General features: G+C 44.0%; 1 protein-coding gene across 10 annotated transcripts in view; it reads right to left on the bottom strand.

The window, feature by feature from the left end:
* The window catches only part of LOC139378881 (H(+)/Cl(-) exchange transporter 3), a 65,795-nt gene that overhangs the window by 7,682 nt on the left and 37,546 nt on the right, over nt 1-20,567 (bottom strand). For 9 of the 10 annotated variants that reach the window (XM_071121458.1, XM_071121455.1, XM_071121454.1 and 6 more), the window contains 10 exons: nt 7,842-8,002; nt 7,126-7,225; nt 6,702-6,889; nt 6,234-6,356; nt 5,393-5,599; nt 5,035-5,115; nt 4,390-4,938; nt 3,945-4,131; nt 1,010-1,227; nt 732-912 (listed from right to left, as the gene is read on the bottom strand). In XM_071121458.1, coding sequence (XP_070977559.1) covers nt 732-912; nt 1,010-1,227; nt 3,945-4,131; nt 4,390-4,938; nt 5,035-5,115; nt 5,393-5,599; nt 6,234-6,356; nt 6,702-6,889; nt 7,126-7,225; nt 7,842-8,002 — 1,995 coding nt within the window. Of the gene's footprint in view, nt 1-731; nt 913-1,009; nt 1,228-3,944; nt 4,132-4,389; nt 4,939-5,034; nt 5,116-5,392; nt 5,600-6,233; nt 6,357-6,701; nt 6,890-7,125; nt 7,226-7,841; nt 8,003-8,600; nt 8,622-20,567 lie in introns of those variants that run through there. The other variant, XM_071121463.1, reaches the window with a different exon arrangement.

Raw genomic sequence — 20,567 nt, 5'->3', positions numbered from 1 at the left:
AGTGGGTGGGTGGAGAACGAGAAATGAGATTTGGTTCGTTTCTAACGAACCCGAGCCATACCCATGCGATGTTTAGGTCCTACCCTCCCCAGGACCAATTTTTGTGCCAAATGTAAAATGTAAGGCCCGGCCGGCCCTGCCTGAAACCCAAAATAACTTTCTCTGTTAGTATATCCATTAGCTGCTCTTCTCAGTCTGTCACTCACTTCCTGCCTGCTGCTCGCTCTGCATGTGCTCTGGGAGTATCCATAGCAACGACTCTGCTTGGGCTGCTCTGCTCAATGACGAGGCATGAGAGAGCAGTTAGCTGCTACTTGAGTCACTCTAAACTCCCGACAAACACAAGGAACATTATTATTTTTTGTGAAATAATGTCTCCTGTCTTACATTTGACGAGGTTGAAGCACTTCTGACACCATGTTATGATCTTAGTCAGATATGACTTTGAGCAAACGGCTCAGGTTCAAAATGTTAGTGCTACCGATCCCTGCCCGTACCCTTGTTATTGTTGAAAAACAAAACAAAAACAGGCCCTCCCCGAGCCTAACCCGATGCATAATGTAGGGGCCCGCCGGGCTTGGGTCGGGTAGCAGAGCTCTAGTGCCAGATAGGGAGGGTTTACACTTTTGGCACAATTCCATTGCTTTCATTGGCGCTAGGTTAGCTCAATAAATTAATTGCAGCTAAAGTATTTGAAAGGGAATAAAATACACCCTGCCATCTCTCCTCACCTATAGCGATGGTGATGTCCCTGCGCAGAGCGAAGCCAACCAGTCTCTGGGACTCCTTGGAGACGATGACAGGGAAGCCATTGTAGCTGGTCTCGTTGATGATCCCCTGTAGTTCCTCCACTGTCAGGTCGTCCTGCGTCAGCACCGCTAACGGCGGATCACTACGCCGTGGCCGCATCACCTGAAGTCACACAGGAATGGAAGAACATCATGTATCTACTTGTGAATCATTTTTGTGAAGTTTGTTTTGATTACTGTGTGTGTGTGGATATAATCACCTCCCGCGCCAGCGTGGTGTGTGTGAACTCCTCCTTGGCGTCGAGGAAGGGGTACCCGTTCAGGCGGATGTGTGACTCGTAGATGCCCTCGCGCCCGAAGGCGTCGCCCACCCACTTGCTGGTCATGACGGCGGCCATGAGGGGCACGATGTACTCCAGGCCGCCCGTCAGCTCAAACACGATGACCACGAGAGACACGGTCATCCGCGTTACACCACCTGGAACGCAACACAATGATTCACGTATTATTCCCCGTTCATTTTACCAGGTAAGTTGACTGAGAAGTGAGAGCACCATCTTTTACAACCCGGAGACAAGGGAAGAGTTGCATGGGAGAGGACCAAAGCCTTACAGCAAGATAGATTACATTTGAAAAATCGACCAACAGTCCATATAGCAATGTATCACAAGGTGAAACTGACACTGAGTAAGAACAACAGACAGAACCATAAAAACACAGACAGACCCACAGCCAGTGAAGTAATCAAGGACCTCAGCCATCCAAACCATGGTCTGTTCACCCTGCTACCATCTCGCAGACGGAAACAGCACAGGTGCATCAAAGCCGGGACCGAGAAACTGATAAACAGCTTCTATCTCCAGGCCATCAGACTGCTGAACAGCCATCACTAACCGGCCACCGCCGGTACTCTGCCAGGCACCTTAGAGACTGGTGCTCCCATGTATATTAAGGCATTGAAAGCCAGGTCACTTTAATAATGTTTACATACCGTTTTACCCACTTTATACATATATACTGTATTCTAAGCATGGCTCATCCTATATAACTACTGCTGTACACACCTTTTCATATACTGTCTATACACACCATTTATATTTATATTCCGGACTCTGACATTGCTCTTTCTGATAATGCTAGACGGGCACAATTACCGTATAACCATGTAACCAACGTTTATGGATGAAGGCCATCATGGAAATAAAATACAATTCATTTACTGTATAACAAATGCCCCAATATAAGAAAAATATTGATTCCTTTAATTAATATGAATAGATTCTTTTGAATTATTATTTTTCACAAATTGAATGATTCGCTTCGCCATTGTAGCAGTTGGAGTTCGGTTCAATCGCGGTAAATGGAATCACAGGAATCAAAATAATAATTTGTGAATCTCGAACAGTTAAAGGAAAAAATGTTGCTGTATCCTTCCTTTTGAATTGTGTCGTTGCAAAACTCATTTTGTAGATACTTTAAGTTGGTTTGATGCTAGTAGTCAGCCTGAAGTAAAACACTTTTAAGGTAAGACACTGTATATTGCGCCCTATAAAATCTGCGATGGGGAAGCATGCTGAAACAGTCATTTCGAAAGTTATTTTCAGAAAAACATTAACAATTAAATGTTGACTGCAAAGTAGGCCTACCTGACATGATGATTTGTACCAATCAGGTGCACATTTATTTTCAATCACACGTGCAGTACAGAAAGCTGCCAGAAACACAGCTTGCCCCAACACTCTCTTGCTATGCAGTTGAATTAAAGGGGAACTACACCCTCCAAAAATATTTTTCCCAGAACCACAAAGGGGTTCTCCTGAACAGTTGAATGATAGGTGGGAATCAAAAGTTTACCCTAAATAGACATACCCAAACGTAAATCTTTTTCATGGAGATGGCCATAAACTGGTAAAGTTGGATAGTTCTCGAAAGGTCTTGAACTCACCTTTCTGGTAAAAATAGTAATAAATTGCTGAAGTGTACTCACTTTTGAAGACAGAAGCTCAAATACATAGTACAAATATTGTTAAAAATCATATGATTTTTTTCACTATTCAACAGAGGTGGGGAAAGAGATCTTGAAATGATTGAAATGCTTTCGAAATATAATAACAATCCAACTATAAACGACTTGCTATAAGATTTAAAATGTCTTATAACTGCAAAATAAATATGATCATACTTAATGACAGTACAATATTGGCACTATTTCATATAACTGCCGACAGAGAATTTCCTTCTAAACGTCCACTGAGTGGCGCAGAGACACCATTCAAATGTGTTCATACTCATCAGCTTTAAGGACGAAGTGATTTTGTCCGTCTATGACCAAGAGAAAGCGGTATAGTTTCAATTCTATGAAATGCAATATTTATTCACGTTGAGAGCTCTAAATCCGTTTGAGAATATCACAGCAAGATTAAACTACACAGGCTGGATCCGATAAGACTGTCACCGTTCGTTCATATGCCGTCTCACAGGCTGGGCTGACTCGCCCAGGGGAAGAGTAAATCAATTCTTTGTCTGGATAGGCCAGAAAATGTGACACGTCAATCCCTACGCAAATGTAGGTGTGAAACCTGACACTTCCAAGTCAGCTCCGCTGAGAAAGTGGTAGCGGAGAGCAGACAGATTTCTGGCATTATAAGGCACCCTAAGGCGTTCACAGAGCGCTTTGTACACCAAAATGGCAGTCGGAACCGGTCAAAAAAACGCTTACATTTCCCGATATGGGGGAACACGGGTACATAGCAGTGTTGTGGACTTAGAACATACAATTGTGTTGTGTTGTAATTGTAAAAAATTTGAGTGAAAACCTGAATAAAAATAAAGAAAACCAAGATAACAAAACTTAATTTGGGCGATACATTTTTTTTTTTTTTTTTAAAAAGGGGGGGATTTCATAGGGCCCTATAAACAACACACAAAAAATAAAAAATGCTATTCGAATGGTATTACGGAGACGGTAGTCATTTGGCTGGCCAATAACCATCATGCAAAATTCCATGATCATCACAGCCCAAGATATTGCGCATTCTTTACTTGTTTTATACTTTTTGGATTATGTGTGTATTTTTATTGTGTTGCTAGATATTACTGCACTGTTGGAGCTAGAAACATAAGGATTTCGCTGCACCTGCAATAAAATCTGCAGATCTTTGTATGCGACCGATAAACGTGGATTTTTTAACTCACCCAGACATGCGGCGGCCCCCACCATGGCATAGAGTCCCGGGGTGATGCAGTCGGTGCCTACCTCGCACCACTCCCTGAACACTAACCAGTCGTGGTGGTAGTACGCCAGCTGCTCCACGGCGATGCCAACGATACGCCCGGCGATCGCCCCGATGGCCATACTGGGGATGAACAGGCCAGCAGGAACCTGGGGATAGGAACCACAGCTCAAAGAACCACTCCAGCTATTTCTGAACATTTCCCGTTGAAAAATATCCTGAACTAAAATCCCAATTCTGCTCAATGCCTTTCAACCCCAAACCTGATCAGCATTACTTGGGAGTGTTGACTACAATCGAAGATCTGCATTAGGCCACGATCTGATCATTTCCCCAATACAACCACATTAACTAGACAGCACTCCACCTGCCCCCCCCCCCCCCCCCCCCCCCCTGCCGTTCCTCACCTTAAGTCCGAAGGTGAAGATGGTCATGATGATCTTGAAGATGAGCGCCAGGCACAGCTGCCAAATGGCTGCGTACACCCCGGGTCCAGCCGGCTTGTTGGGAGACGCGTCCACAAACGCCTTGCTCCCGTTCATCTGACTCCTGTACTGGCACAGCTGGGACGACTCCAAGGGTCCGCAGTCGGTAAACAACTCTTTAATCAGCTCGCTGGTGTTCTGCCGCGTGTACGGGTTGGGGAACGCCACGACCGCAGTAATGGCCGCCACGAAGATCACCTCCAGGATGGGGTACTTCCCGAAGCGGGTGGACTTCCTCCTTCGGCACCAGGCGATGTTGGCCTTGATGAAGAAGGCCCCCCAGAGGCCTCCAAACACCCCCAGCAGGATAAAGGGGATAAGCTCAAACAGGTACCAGGGGGTGTGGTACTCCACGTAGAATAGGACCAGACGGCTGTTGCCAAACGGGTTGATGGAACGGAGGACGAAGGCTGCCACCAATGCAGCGAAGAAGGAGCGCCACAGGGTCTTCAGAGGGAAGTAGTAGCTCACCTGGGGGGGGGGGCAGACAGGTGCAGGGGAGCAAGGAAATTATAGAGTGTGATTCAATGAACAGACACACAGTCAGGCACATGCACGCAAACGTACCTCCTCCAAGCTGAAGAGTACTCCTCCTATGGGAGCACCGAAAGCCACGGACACCCCGGCCGCTGACGCTGCAGATAGGACCTGCGGAGCGAAGACAAAAACAAAAGAAACACAGGCCGAGTCAGCGGAAACACCGACAGGAATTGACCTAAAACACAGTCGTATATCCTACTATGTGGTGACACAGAAAAGGGCTGAAGACAAAACTCCACACGGTCATGTAATACAACAGATACAGACACAAACCATATCCGCTCTCTCCTAAGGCTCGTTCTTTGACGTACTTGGACAATAAAAGTAGCATGGTACTGTATTTGACCGCGCCTAGCAGAACCGTAGATCACATAATCGCACGCACCTCTCGCTTCTTGGCCTCGTTCTTGCTGTACTTGGGGAAGAGGTATGAGAAAATGTTTCCGCAGCAGCAGGCCACGTGGACCAAGGGTCCCTCCTTCCCCAGGCTCAGCCCAGACGCTACAGCCAGCACCAGGGTCACTGTTTTGATCAGCAGGGTCCACTTCCCCAGGTAACCCCGGATGATGAACCCACTCAGAATGGTCTTTATCTGTGGAGACAGAGACAGAAATAAGATATGCGTTTCCCATTAATATCTCCCTCCTCCTGAAGTGTGCCCTCGTTCACTACTTCCCACAAACCTAAACGCATTGGATTGGTGGAGGCATGGGCTAGTGGGAGTTTCCACCATACTTCTTCCACCGGTAATTTCCTTACAAATCAGTGAAGGGAAGTGAACAAGTGCACACTTTGGGAGGAAGGAGAGGTACTTGCGACATGGCCAATGTAAATGTCCTTTGTTCTCTGGGAGAGAGAAGGGAGAGGGGAGGTGTTCGTAGAGTCTATTGAAAACGTTAAGGACGCATTAAGCTCACCGGTGTGCTGGAGTTTCCTTTTTATTTAATGTCTAAGTAAGGGAAATATCTGTAAGTTGAAGAAACTATCCCTTTAAATTCAACAAAATAAACTAAAAGGTAAATGTCGAAACATATCCCAAACGGCTTCAGACTAAGAATTTACAAGACGAACAAAACATTTCCAAATGCTCCCCGTGGCTAATCCTTATCTCTCGCTCTTCCTGAATCACAATATATACTGTATATATATATATATAGTGTGTGTGTGTGTGTGTGTGTGTGTGTGTGTGTGCATCCATGTGTACGTGTGCGTGTGTACGACTTCACCTCAGGTATACCGGAGCCACAGGCGTAAGGGGCGAACACCTTGACTAGTAACACAGCCAGGAAGGCGAAGGACAAAGCCCAGTAGATGTACATGAAGTAGTTCATGATGTAGGAACCAGGGCCCTGGGACAGAGGAGGAGGAGGAGGAAGAGCATATTAACTGTCAATACACTGACTGACACAGGGTATAAGGACATTTGTTCTGAGATTAGATTCATAAATGTGTCTGCATCCGGAGAACACATATAGAACGACCAAATCAACTCCTGGTGTCATCTATAACAACATGGAGTCAGTCTAAACAGTGGTGAAGACACTTAATACCTCTCTCACCTCTGCCTGACTTGTCCCTCTCTACTCTGGTAACCGCTAGCTTATAACACCGATAAGTTGCTTATTACAGCACATAAGGTGCTTATAACAGCTATTTGAAACCTGTAACACCTACGACAATGAAATCCTTCTCACCTCTTCCTGGCCCAGGATGAGCCCCGCCCAGCTCTTCCACTGAGGACACTTGTCCCGCTCAGCGAACGTGGTCTCGTTGGAGCCCCAGCAGCACTGCTCATGGTTGAACCACATGGCATTCAGACACACCCCCTCCTTGATGTCGTTCAGCCAATCAGCAGCGATGTCGATTAGACCAGCCAGAGCACCTGATTAGACAAGGAGGAAGGGGAGGAAGAGAGGATGAAGGGGAGGAAGAGAGGATGAAGAAGAGGACAGGGAAGAGAAGAAGGAAACTATAGTTTAAGCCTGTGCCACGTTGACTTTCATCAAAAGCAAGACGAAAAAAACATACATGTTGTCGATGATGAGCCTACATTTATTGTAATTACCCGTAACTGGCTATTAGTACAGGTGAGCTCAGGTGACTGCGTGTGTGTGTTACCTGAGGCCAGCCCTGTCAGTGTCACCACCAGCCACCCAGACCAGGCATCATACAGGCTCTTGGTAAACTCCCAAGCTGATTCCTTCTTCTTAGCATTGATCTGCGAGCACGCACACACACACACACACACACACACACACACACACACACACACACACACACACACACAGAGAGAGAGCAGGGTTAGAAACACACACACAGTTCTCCCCCTTTTTAGAGTAACTATTAACAAAATATTGATAATTTATTACCACTCATAATGGTAATAAACTTGTGCTGCTACTGCAGTGTGTCATATTGACAGCAACTATTACTGTTCCCGTTTGGCAGGTATAAAAAAAAAAAATCGAACAATTAAAATGTAAAAACATCCAGACATAATTCAAATGAGTGAGGTTATGACATTTCTAGAAACCACTCAGATATAGCAAAAGACTAAATGGTTTCCTTGTGGTGTTTACAAGCCATGCACACAGAGCCACCACAGAGAAAGTAGGGAACACTTCTGTCTAGGCTAGGGCACCATTTAAGGGCCCCAGCACAGAGCCCTGGGGGACACCCTTGTGATTGTTTAACCTACCTTAGTTGAATACACCGTTATGCTAAATGTCTAAAATATTATCCATCTATAAAATGCATTGCATCAGAGCCACAGGTTCTGCAGCCTTTCTTTTCTTAAAGCAGCCTAGTTTCTTAAATGTAAATGTTGTCCTCACCTTGCGGTGGCGTTCCCGGTCCTTGCACTTCTCCCGGACCCAGTCGATGGTGTGGAAGTCATCATAGGTGCCGACCCCCGGGATGGGCTCCTCCAGGAAGTCCAGCAGGTGGGTGGTGCTACTCATCACCCCGCCCCCGTTAGACATGACGTAGTTAGATCCTACAGGAGAGAGAGCGAGCGCAAGTCAGTGAGAAAGTTCTTGTGAAAGACTGGCAAACGGTGGAGTACAAGCTCGCTGACAGATTGCTAGGAGTCTGAATGGGACAAATCCTGCTACGAAGAAGCCATCTGGGTCAGACAGCGATGTAACAATCTACCCGGTCAATTTGCACTGAGAAACTAAGGTGAAAAAAAAGAGGGAACAGTAACAGCGTCAGAGAAAACCTCCCAATCTTTGACTAATGCAGTCACATCAGACAAGGGAGATGATTCCCCCCGCCCTCTGAACGAAGACCAACCGCAGTCAAAACACTGCTACCGTACATCGAAACCGACCAGCAGAGGACTGAACAGTGTGGTGTTGTCGTCTTTTCTCCTTTCTTCTCACATGATAGTCATCCCTTAAATCAAATTACGCCAAACCCCAGCTCCATCTTAATTGTTTTTTAACACTTTTTAACACTGTGTGCGTCAGCCCGGAAGCACTAAATATCTGCTCCATTATCGGACTAACTGCTACACACACACACACACACACACACACACACACACACACACTCCTGTTATAATGAGATATCCTAATCAGTTACTCCCTCACCCCCAGGCACTCTGGAGCCAAATGGAGGTGGTTTCAGACTTGATGGCAGATTGAACACAGAAGGTAGAAACCGAGGCTTATCCAGGTCTCTTGAGTTCCTTTCAACTAATCACTCACTGGTCATGGAGGTTAGACTCAAAACAGTAGTTCATTCAGGTTCTAAAAGTTGTCCTTCCAAAAAAGGGCCGTTCTGGCTTAAACTGTGAAGGAGAATGTTTACTTCCAAGTCTGTGAGGTTCTCTTCCTCGAAACTCGTTTCACAATCTCAGATAACGGTTCCCCATAAAAATAGGCGCAAGGACACGCGGGTCTCCCTACGGTCACATGGTTCTGTGTACACTACAGGTTGTGTCGTAGTAAGACTGTGACAGGGTAAACAGAGGCACAGTAGTGGTGTGACTGAAGTGAACGCTGGCCAAGGATTACAACACTGACTGCAGTGCACCAGTCTGCCATTTTTGTGTGTCTTGGATGTAGGCATTACAGGATGTAGGTCCTACGCGGATAGACGTCAGATAATGTGCATAAAGTAGACTACGCCACACCTAGAGTATAACACAGTATAGCCTGCCGCCAACTGTGCTCTTTCAGTAAATGTTTAACAGATTTCCAGTTCACCAGAATAAGTGATTGGACCACACAACTTTGGTCACCCTTTAAGCGTGATCAGTTGATCTTTACAAAAGCACAGAACAAGTAGCAATATTGCATTCGAATACAAAAATTGGCAAACTATGTTTCAACTGCCAAATATGACTGATAGGGGAAAAAACGGTTGTATGTATAAAAACAAATGTTTTTTTATTTTTTATTATAAAAAAATTTAAAAAAAAAAAAACACATTTCATGATTACATTAATTCATTCAGATCGTAACGATAATCAAGAACGATCATTGCCCGATGTCCGAAATCCAGTCAGGTCAGGCTGTGCTGGTTAGAAGCAGCGCCACACAGCATCTAAAAGAGACAGTTAAATAGCTTCTACTAGCTGGCTGACTCACGCACACGTCACAGACAGACAGAAGCAGAGATTGAGAAGAGCCCTTAGGCCACCCCTGCTCCATCTCCATTCATCCGCTACAGCACTAACTCAAATGGGCAGCCAACCGCCATTTTGAAAAAGGTCATCTCTGCTGTGGATGTGATGTGAGGGAAATAAACAATGACACCGTTAAAATACATGGTCGGCGACGTAGCACTGAAAAACAGCACACAGTCGTCAAGAAGATGGGTCTTTAAAAAGTATGTGCTTTATCGAACATTGCTTCACAGTATTCTCAGAGTGACAGGAATTACACAGAGACAGGTCTACATTCATGTAATCTTTCCACACAACTCTGCCAAAAAAAAGGGGGGAAAAAAGAGGGAAATCTCATGTAATGAAACTCTGACAACTGTACAAGGGTGTGGGAGTTCATCCAAGAAAAAACAAAGTCACTATTGTGTCCAAAAACAAAGTAAAAAAGAATGCTTTTGTCTCAAGTATGTGGTAAATAATTGGGGGGCATGCATGAAATTAGAGCCATTCTTTGTTGTGCAAATTCTTCTATTCTGCTCACTGATACACAGTACAATGTATTGTGTATTTTTCCAGGGCGATATTTTGCCTGAGAAAGAGAAATGCAAACATTTCTCTCCACCCTATGGCAAAATGTATAGAATTACAGGAAATTAGCTGGAAAACTGGAAATGTCTCTCTCCACCCCATGGCAAAATGAGTTAGAATTGCATGAAATTAGTTATAAAATTTAATAATCTTCTCTCCGCTTTAAAAACGGCAACATTTTCTCTATGCCTCATATCAAAATGTTTAAAATTGCAGGAAATTAAATCTAAACTGTCAATGTTTCCTCTCCGCTGTCAGTTATGATGATGATCCATAGTTTGGTGACCCTCATAACCGTTCTCCATTTGGCATGCGGTCAGGGACACACCACTTGTGTGTATTTGCTGAACTTTCCAGCAATGTGTGATATCGTGCTGGGGTCTGTTAGTGAGGATGGCATCTACCCACAAGGACTGTTTCACACAACCATGTTATGACCATGTTATCCAGGGGCTAACAGTGTGTGGCTTGGCACAGTTGGCAGAATGACAGGATGCAATTAAGCTGTTTTTAATGAAGCCTAGGGTTAGCCTATAACAATACCTAGGAGAGCCAGTTGGTGCTAACTGCTACGCCAACTAAGGATATCATTACAAATGCTAGGAGACAAGGTGCTAACTGCTAAGCTAACATGAAATACCAGAAACCTGGGACTGATTTTACCTGGTATGATCGGTGGGAAGTGGGAACGTGATCAAAGCTCAAACACTGGGGTATGATTAGTCACATCTGATGTGGCTCTAGGGGGAAGGGAGGACACAGGGATGAGCAAACACGTGAGTGACCTAATAGGCTAGCAGGTAACCGTTGAAGTCGGAAGTTTACTCCACAAATTTCTTGTTAACAAACTAGTTTTGGCAAGTCGGTTAGGACATCTACTTTGTGCATGACACAAGTCATTTTTCAAACAAATGTTTACAGACAGATTATTTCACTGTATCACAATTCCAGTGGGTTAGAAGTTTACATACACTAAGTTGACTGTGCCTTTAAACAGCTTGGAAATTCCAGAAAATGATGTCATGGCTTTAGAAGTTTCTGATAGACTAATTGACATAATTTGAGTCAATTGGAGGTGTACCCAGATGTATTTCAAGGCCTACCTTCAAACTCAGTGCCTCTTTGCTTGACATCATGGGAAAATCAAAAGAAATCAGCCAAGACCTCAGAAAAAAATGGTTAGACCTCCACAAATCTGGTTCATACTTGGGAGCAATTTCCAAACGCCTGAAGGTACCATGTTCTTCTGTACAAACAATAGTACGCAAGTATAAACACCATGGGACCATACAGCCGTCATACCGCTCAGGAAGGAGACGCGTTCTGTCTCCTAGAGATAAAAGGTGCGAAAAGTGCAAATCAATCCCAGAACAACAGCAAAGGACCTTGTGAAGATGCTGGAGGAAACGGGTACAAAAGTATCTATATCCACAGTAAAACGAGACCTATATCGACATAACCTGAAAGGCCGCTCAGCAAGGAAGAAGCCACTGCTCCAAAATGAAAAAGCCAGACTACGGTTTGCAACTGCACATGGGGACAAAGATCGTACTTTTTGGAGAAATGTCCTCTGGTCTGATGGAACAAAAATAGAACTGTTTGGCCATAATGACCATCGTTATGTTTGGAGGAAAAAGGGGGCGGCTTGCAAGCCGAAGAACAACATCCCAACTGAAGCACGGGGGTGGCAGCATCATGTTGTGGGGGGTGCTTTGCTGCAGGAGGGACTGGTGCACTTCACAAAATAGATGGCTTCATGAGGAAGGAAAATTATGTAGATATATTGAAGCAACGTCTCAAGACATCAGTCAGGAAGTTTAAGCTTGGTCGCAAATGGATCTTCCAAATGGACAAGGACCCCAAGCATACTTCCAAAGTTGTGGCAAAATGGCTTGAGGACAACAAAGTCAAGGTATTGGAGTGGCCATCACAAAGCCCTGACCTCAATTCTATAGAAAATTTGTGGGCAGAACTGAAAAAGTGTGTGCGAGCAAGGAGGCCTACAAACCTGACTCAGTTACACCAGCTCTGTCAGGAGGAATGGGCCAAAATTCCCCCAACTTATTGTGGGAAGCTTGTGGAAGGCTACCTGAAACGTTTGACCCAAGTTAAATAATTTAAAGGCAATGCTACCAAATACTAATTGAGTGTATAATAAACTTCTGACCCACTGGGAATGTGATGAAAGAAATAAAAGCTGAAATAAATCACTCTACTATTATTCTGACATTTCACATTCTTAAAATAAAGTGGTGATCCTAACTGACCTAACACAGGGAATTTTACTATGATTAAATGTCAGGAATTGCGAAAAACTGAGTTTAAATGTATTTGGCTAATGTGTATGTAAACTTCTGACTTCAATATAGACATAAGCCTAACCAATTTTTATTTTCCCTACACAGGGGTAGAAAAATTTGTGAGGAATCTTAGACACCTCCGTACCGGTTAAAACTCAGACACCGGTAGGATTGTCAAATGTTTGCCTGCCGACAGTACTTAGTACCTCTGAATAGAGTGTCGGCAGTCTCTCATGTTCACACAGAAAAGACCTTGGAAGTCATCAGCCACTCAGCCTTGTTAAAATACTCCAAACCAGATGGTGGCAGTAGCGTTGTTTGGCAATGCATCTCAGTGCATATTTCTTATGGTCTAGATTCCAAGCGATCTGTGCTAATGTTGTTATTTTGTGAAAACCCTTGTCGATACTAACCAGATGCCCACAGCTAGATAACTATCTAGCAAGAAGAAGAAAGTAGGCTTAAGCGGAATACCGTATACCGGGGTATTTGAAAAAAGCCACAGGATGGGTTTTCAATACTGTCAAAGCTATTTCTTTGAAGTTTTTCAATACATTTTAATATTTGTAGCTACTTTGAGTTATTACCTGCAGTCAACTTGTGCAATACCTTAGGAGATAAAGCAGATTGCGTTCTTCATTTCACCTGTCACATTATTTTCAAATATTAAGCTTACCGTAGTTCCCCAGAACAGTTGAGCCAGTCAAGTGTTTGTTTGCAAATAGCACAAAGGGACAAAGCGAGCTGATGAGTCCATAGCGATCTATATCTAATCGACAAGTCTCTGTTGTGCAACACGCACATGAGGTGAAGTTACACTTCATGAAATTCATTACTAAATGGTTACCATCAGACACACTATATATAGGCAAAAGTATGTGGACACGCCTTCAAATTAGTGGATTTGACCATTTCAGCCACACACGTTGCTGACAGGTGTATAAAATCAAGCACAGAGCCACGCGATCTCCATAGACATTGGCAGTAGAATTGCCATACTCATTTTCAACGTGGCACCGTCATAGGATGCCACCTTTGCATCACTCACTACCGAGTTCCAAACTGCCTCTGGAAGCAACGTCAGCACAAGAACTGTTAGTCGGGAGCTTCATTAAAACAGGTTTCCATGGCCGAGCAACCCCACACAAGCCTAAGATCACCACGCGCAATGCCAAGCGTTGGCTGGAGTGGTGTAAAGCTTGCCGCCATTGGACTCTGTAGCAGTGGAAACGCGTTCTCTGGAGTGATTAATCATGCTTCACCATCTGGCAGGCCGATGGACGAATCTGGGGTTGGCAGATGCCAGGAAAACATTACCTGCCCGAATGCATAGCGCCAACTGTAAAGTTTGGTGGAGGAGGAATAATGGTCTGGGGCTGAGATTCATAGTTCGGGCTTGGCCCCTTAGTTCCAGTGAAGGGAAATCTTAACGCTACAGCATACATTCTAGACGATTCTGTGCTTCCAACTTTGTGGCAACAGTTTGGGGAAGGCCCTTTCCTGTTTCAGCATGACAATGCGCCCGTGCACAAAGCGAGGTCCATACAGAAATGGTTTGTCGAGATTGGTGTGAAATAACTTGACTGGCCTGCACAGAGCCCTGACCGCAACCCCATCAAACACCATTGGGATGAATCGGAACGGCGACTGCGAGCCGGGCCTAATCGCCCAACATCAGTGACCGACCTCACTAATGCTCTCGTGGCTGAATGGAAGCAAGTCTCCACAGCAATGTTCCAACATCATCCCAGAAGAGTGGAGGCTGTTATAGAAGCAAAGGGGTATCAACTCCCTATTAATGCTCATGATTTTGGAATGAGATGTTCGACGAGCAGGTGTCTACATACTTTTGGTCATGCAGTGTATCTTATAATGGCTTTCTGCCAGAAGTCAAAGAACTCTGGATGAGTTCCCAGAATCGATTCGTGCTCTTCCTTCAGAAAAACATGCTTCACAACTTTGTTCATTTGCACAATTTATCTTGTTCACTTTCGCTTGTAAATGTTCACACTCACAGAAAATGACATTCGGTAACTGCTAGCTATGCTTGTTTAACTTTATGAGCTGGATTTGCCTGTCTTGAAATTAGTTTAGTTTTCGCTCGTTAGCATTTAGTTAACAGCGTCTATGTGATTTCACTATTAGTTTGTTAGCATTCTGGTAATAGAGGCCCAATGGGCTTTTCTCTTCATATTTAAAGCCAACTTGTGTGCTATACCGTACGGTATGACAATATGAAAACCAGGATACCGCTCAAGTCTAGAAGAAACTATTTAATTAATTATTCATAATCCCATACTGCCTGTGCCAGCCCATAGCCAAATGTTTAGCAATTTAGCTAATGTTAGCACATTACCTAGCTAGCACAACATGGCTATCTTGGTCACTGCACTAACTCAGTAGCTGCCAGTAGCTCGGCAGCTGTTTCATGGACACTAGCTAATTCATTGTGATTTAATTAGTTGTTAGCTAGCTTGGAGGAAGTATTTACTGTTGTGTGCGTTGCGTCTGTGCAAGTATCTAGCTAACGTCGCATAGCTTACATTGCATATGAAGTGTGACTGACTTGTACAGAGAAAATGCCCTCTTTTCAACAACAAAAATGTGTTGGTTCCTGCTCGCTGATTGGCTCATAGTCAAGATGTTGGCCACTGATAGGCATTGCAATTCCACAAGTACAAATCGGTAGGTTCGTCACTACCGGGTTGGCACGCAGCAGGTACCGCTTTTGTTCTAGCAAGAGAAGGAACGGCCTCCCCACTGTGATAAGTACATATCGGCAGACTATCAGCGATGAGATTCTCGGTGTTCCATGCTTTAAAGCCTTGTTTCAAAAGGCCCGAGCCAAGCCTTTGAAATATGAAAGCATTGGGCTATATCAAGTCCTTTGATGTGGACCTATACGTGTAAGAGAGAAGTAGGTCTAGGCAGGCTCCCATTGAGCAGGGAGAGCTACAGTAGGTGAATGGCTTTCATCTGGCAGTGTTTCCCTTCCTGAGGAAGACCAATGGGAAATCATTTGTTCTTGTAGAGTCAGCTAAAAACGCAGCCCCAAACGCAACTCACAAATCAGGTTGGTTGGAAGGTGACAACATCTAACTGGCTGACTGCCAGTTGTGCTTTTTTCGCTTCTGGTTGGGTGAGACTGTGGTTGTATCCCAAATGGCACCGTACTTCCCTATATACTGCACTATTTTTGACAGGGCTCTTGTCAAAAGTAGTGCACTGTTGTAAGGAATAGGGTGCCATTTGGGACACAACCAGTCTCACCCAGCCAGAAGCAGTCAGCCAGTTCGATATTGTAACCTTCCAACCAACCTGATTTGTGAGTGACCCAGTCTGTGCTGGCAGGGGGAGAGGCGGTGGCAGCGGAGGAGGGGGAATCCGGGGAGGGAGGAGGAGAGGACCGAGCACGCCCACATTCTTATCGACAGGGCTGCAGTGGAGCAGGTTGAGAACTTCAAGTTCCTTGGTGTCCACATCACCAGCAAACTAAAATGGTCCAAGCACACCATGACAGTCGTGAAGCGGGCACGACAAAACCTATTCCCCCTCAGGAGACTGAAAAGATTTGGCATGGGTCCTCAGATCCTCAAAAAGGTTCTACAACTGCACCATCGAGAGCATGGTTGCATCACTGCCTGGTATGGCAACTGCTCGGTCTCTGACCGCAAGGTACTTCAAGGGGTAGTGCGAACTAGTGGTTGACCAATTATGATTTTTCAACGCCGATACCGATACGATTATTGGAGGACCATAAAAAGCTGATACCGTTTAACCAGACGATTTTATTTTATTTTTTACATTTATTTGTAATAATGACAATTACAACAATACTGAATGAACACTTATTTTAACTTAATATAATACATTAATAAATTCAATTTAGCCTCAAATAAATAATGAAACATGTTCAATTTGGTTTAAATAATGCAAAAAAAAAGTGTTGGAGAAGAAAGTAAAAGTGCAATATGTGCCATGTTAGCTTTTTTACGATGAAGTTCCTTGCTCAGAACATGAGAACATATGAAATCTGGTGGTTCCTTTTCACGAGAATTCAATATTCCCAAGTAAGAAGTTTTAGGTTATATAGGAATTATAGGACTATTTCTCTATACGATTTGTATTTCATATATCTTTGACTATTGGATGTTCTTATAGGCACTTTAGTATTGCCAGTGTAACAGTATAGCTTCCGTCCCTCTCCTCGCCCCTACCTGGGCTCAAACCAGCAACACATCGACAACAGCCACCCTCGAAGCAGCGTTACCCATGCGGAGCAAGGGGAAAAACCACTCCAAGTCTCAGAGCGAGTGACGTTTGAAACGCTATTAGCGCGCACCCCGCTAACTAGCTAGCCACTTTACATCGGTTACACCAGCCTAATCTCGGGAGTTGATAGGCTTGAAGTCATAAACAGCTCAATGCTTGAAGCATTGCGAAGAGCTGCTGTCAAACGCACGAAAGTGCTGTTTGAATGACTGTTTGCGAGCCTGCTGGTGCCTACCATCGCTCAGTCAGACTGCTCTATCAAATCATAGACTTAGTTACAACACACAGAAATACGAGCCTTAGGTCATTAATATAGTCGAATCCGGAAACTATCATCTCAAAAACAAGACGTTTATTCTTTCAGTGAAATACGGAACCGTTCCGTATTTTATCTAACGGGTGGCATCCATATGTCTAAATATTCCTGTTACGTTGTACAACCTTCAATGTTATGTCATAATTAAGAAAAATTCTGGCAAATTAGGCGGCCCAAACTGTTGCATATACACTGACTCTGCGTGCAATGAACGCAAGATAAGTGACAATTTCACCTGCTAACCTGGATTTCTTTTAGCTAAATATGCAGGTTTAAAAAATATATACTTCTGTGTATTGATTTTAAGAAAGGCATTGATGTTTATGGTTAGGTACACATTGGAGCAATGACAGTCCTTTTTCGCGAATACGCACCGAATCGATTATATGCAACGCAGGACACGCTAGATAAACTAGTAATATCATCAACCATGTGTAGTTAACTAGTGACTATGATTGATTGTTTTTTATAAGATAAGTTTAATGCTAGCTAGCAACTTACCTTGGCTTCTTACTGCATGTAAAGCAGGTGGTTAGATCGTTGGACTAGTTAACTGTAAGGTTGCAAGATTGAATCCCCCGACAAGGTAAAAATCTGTCGTTTTGCACCTGAACAAGGCAGTTAACCCACCGTTCCTAGCCTGTCATTGAAAATAAGAATGTGTTCTTAACTGACTTGCCTAGTTAAATAAAAGGTTAAATAAAGGTCTAAAAAAATACAGATTTCCGATTGTTATGAAAACTTTAAATCTGCCCTAATTAAATCGGTCATTCCGATTAATCGGTCGACCTCTATTGCGAACGGCCCAGTAAGTACATCACTGGGGCCAAGCTTCCTGCCATCCAGGACCTCTATACCAGGCGGTGTCAGAGGAAGGCCCTGAAAATTGTCAAAGACTCCAGCCACCCTAGTCAGAGACTTCTCTCTGCTACCACACGTCAAGCGGTACTGGAGCACCAAGTCTATGTCCAAGAGGCTTCTAAACAGCTTCTACCCCCAAGCCATAAAACTCTTGAACATCTAGTAAAATGCAGACTATTCACTCCCCTCCACACCACTGCCACTCTCTATTATCATCTATGCATAGTCACTTTCATTCACTCTACCTACATGTACATACTACAGTGCCTTGCGAAAGTATTCGGCCCCCTTGAACTTTGTGACCTTTTGCCACATTTCAGGCTTCAAACATAAAGCTATAAAACTGTATTTTTTTGTGAAGAATCAACAACAAGTGGGACACAATCATGAAGTGGAACGACATTTATTGGATATTTCAAACTTTTTTAACAAATCAAAAACTGAAAAATTGGGCGTGCAAAATTATTCAGCCCCTTTACTTTCAGTGAAGCAAACTCTCTACAGAAGTTCAGTGAGGATCTCTGAATGATCCAATGTTGACCTAAATGACTAATGATGATAAATACAATCCACCTGTGTGTAATCAAGTCTCCGTATAAATGCACCTGCACTGTGATAGTCTCAGAGGTCCGTTAAAAGCGCAGAGAGCATCATGAAGAACAAGGAACACACCAGGCAGGTCCGAGATACTGTTGTGAAGAAGTTTAAAGCCGGATTTGGATACAAAAAGATTTCCCAAGCTTTAAACATCCCAAGGAGCACTGTGCAAGCAATAATATTGAAATGGAAGGAGTATCAGACCACTGTAAATCTACCAAGACCTGGCCGTCCCTCTAAACTTTCAGCTCATACAAGGAGAAGACTGATCAGAGATGCAGCCAAGAGGCCCATGATCACTCTGGATGAACTGCAGAGATCTACAGCTGAGGTGGGAGACTCTGTCCATAGGACAACAATCAGTCGTATATTGCACAAATCTGGCCTTTATGGAAGAGTGGCAAGAAGAAAGCCATTTCTTAAAGATATCCATAAAAAGTGTCGTTTAAAGTTTGCCACAAGCCACCTGGGAGACACACCAAACATGTGGAAGAAGGTGCTCTGGTCAGATGAAACCAAAATTGAACTTTTTGGCAACAATGCAAAACGTTATGTTTGGCGTAAAAGCAACACAGCCCATCACCCTGAACACACCATCCCCACTGTCAAACATGGTGGAGGCAGCATCATGGTTTGGGCCTGCTTTTCTTCAGCAGGGACAGGGAAGATGGTTAAAATTGATGGGAAGATGGATGAAGCCAAATACAGGACCATTCTGGAAGAAAACCTGATGGAGTCTGCAAAAGAACTGAGACTGGGACGGAGATTTGTCTTCCAACAAGACAATGATCCAAAACATAAAGCAAAATCTACAATGGAATGGTTCAAAAATAAACATAACCAGGTGTTAGAATGGCCAAGTCAAAGTCCAGACCTGAATCCAATCGAGAATCTGTGGAAAGAACTGAAAACTGCTGTTCACAAATGCTCTCCATCCAACCTCACTGAGCTCGAGCTGTTTTGCAAGGAGGAATGGGAAAAAAATTCAGTCTCTCGATGTGCAAAACTGATAGAGACATACCCCAAGCAACTTACAGCTGTAATCGCAGCAAAAGGTGGCGCTACAAAGATTAACTTAAGGGGGCTGAATACTTTTGCACGCCCAATTTTTCAGTTTTTGATTTGTTAAAAAAGTTTGAAATATCCAATAAATGTTGTTCCACTTCATGATTGTGTCCCATTTGTTGTTGATTCTTCACAAAAAAATACAGTTTTATATCTTTATGTTTGAAGCCTGAAATGTGGCAAAAGGTCGCAAAGTTCAAGGGGGCCGAATACTTTCGCAAGGCACTGTACCTCAACTAACCAATGCCCCCACACATTGACTCTGTACCGGCACCCCCCTGTATATACTGTTATTTTTTACTGCTCCTCTTTAATTACTTGTTACTTTTCTCTTATTCTTCTCCGTATTTGTTGAAACTGCACTGTCGGTTAGGGGCTCATAAGTAAGCATTTCACTCTAAGGTTGTATTCGGCACATGTGACTAATAAAATTTGATTTGATGATGAGTCAGAAATGATGACTGGACTCTATGTGGAGGTGGGGTTTCTAGCCCACAGTGCGTAGAGCTGGTACTGGGGTAGCCAGGTAGGTGCGTAGTGTGGGTGAGGGTGAGGTCTGAATTAGATAGAGGCGGACAGTGAATTGGTTTTTGGGACCGTAATAACAGGTTGCTCCTTTTGATGGTAAAATTATAGACACAGACAGACACACACATCATGTATATCAATTGCTTCATTATGTGGAGGAGTGGATGGTTTTACTGTAGATTGTCACACAGTAGGCTGACACACAGCATCCAGCTGAATGATGACACTGTGGAAACAGAAGCCTGCAGGGACTGATTCAACCACGACATGGATCAACGAGTTCACGACACACACATGCGCACACACCTTGTGTGTTCAGGTACCACATGCCGATAAAGTGTGACCATTCAGTGCGAGGGCTTAGTACACACAGGAGCTTCCTGTGCATTAATGCAGTATCAGGCTACTCCAGCACTACAGT

The sequence above is a fragment of the Oncorhynchus clarkii genome, chromosome 21, assembly GCF_045791955.1.
Source record: "Oncorhynchus clarkii lewisi isolate Uvic-CL-2024 chromosome 21, UVic_Ocla_1.0, whole genome shotgun sequence".
NCBI lineage: Eukaryota > Metazoa > Chordata > Actinopteri > Salmoniformes > Salmonidae > Oncorhynchus > Oncorhynchus clarkii.
The sequence above is the reverse complement of the archived record's forward strand: the minus strand, read 5'-3'. Positions and strand labels throughout refer to the sequence as shown.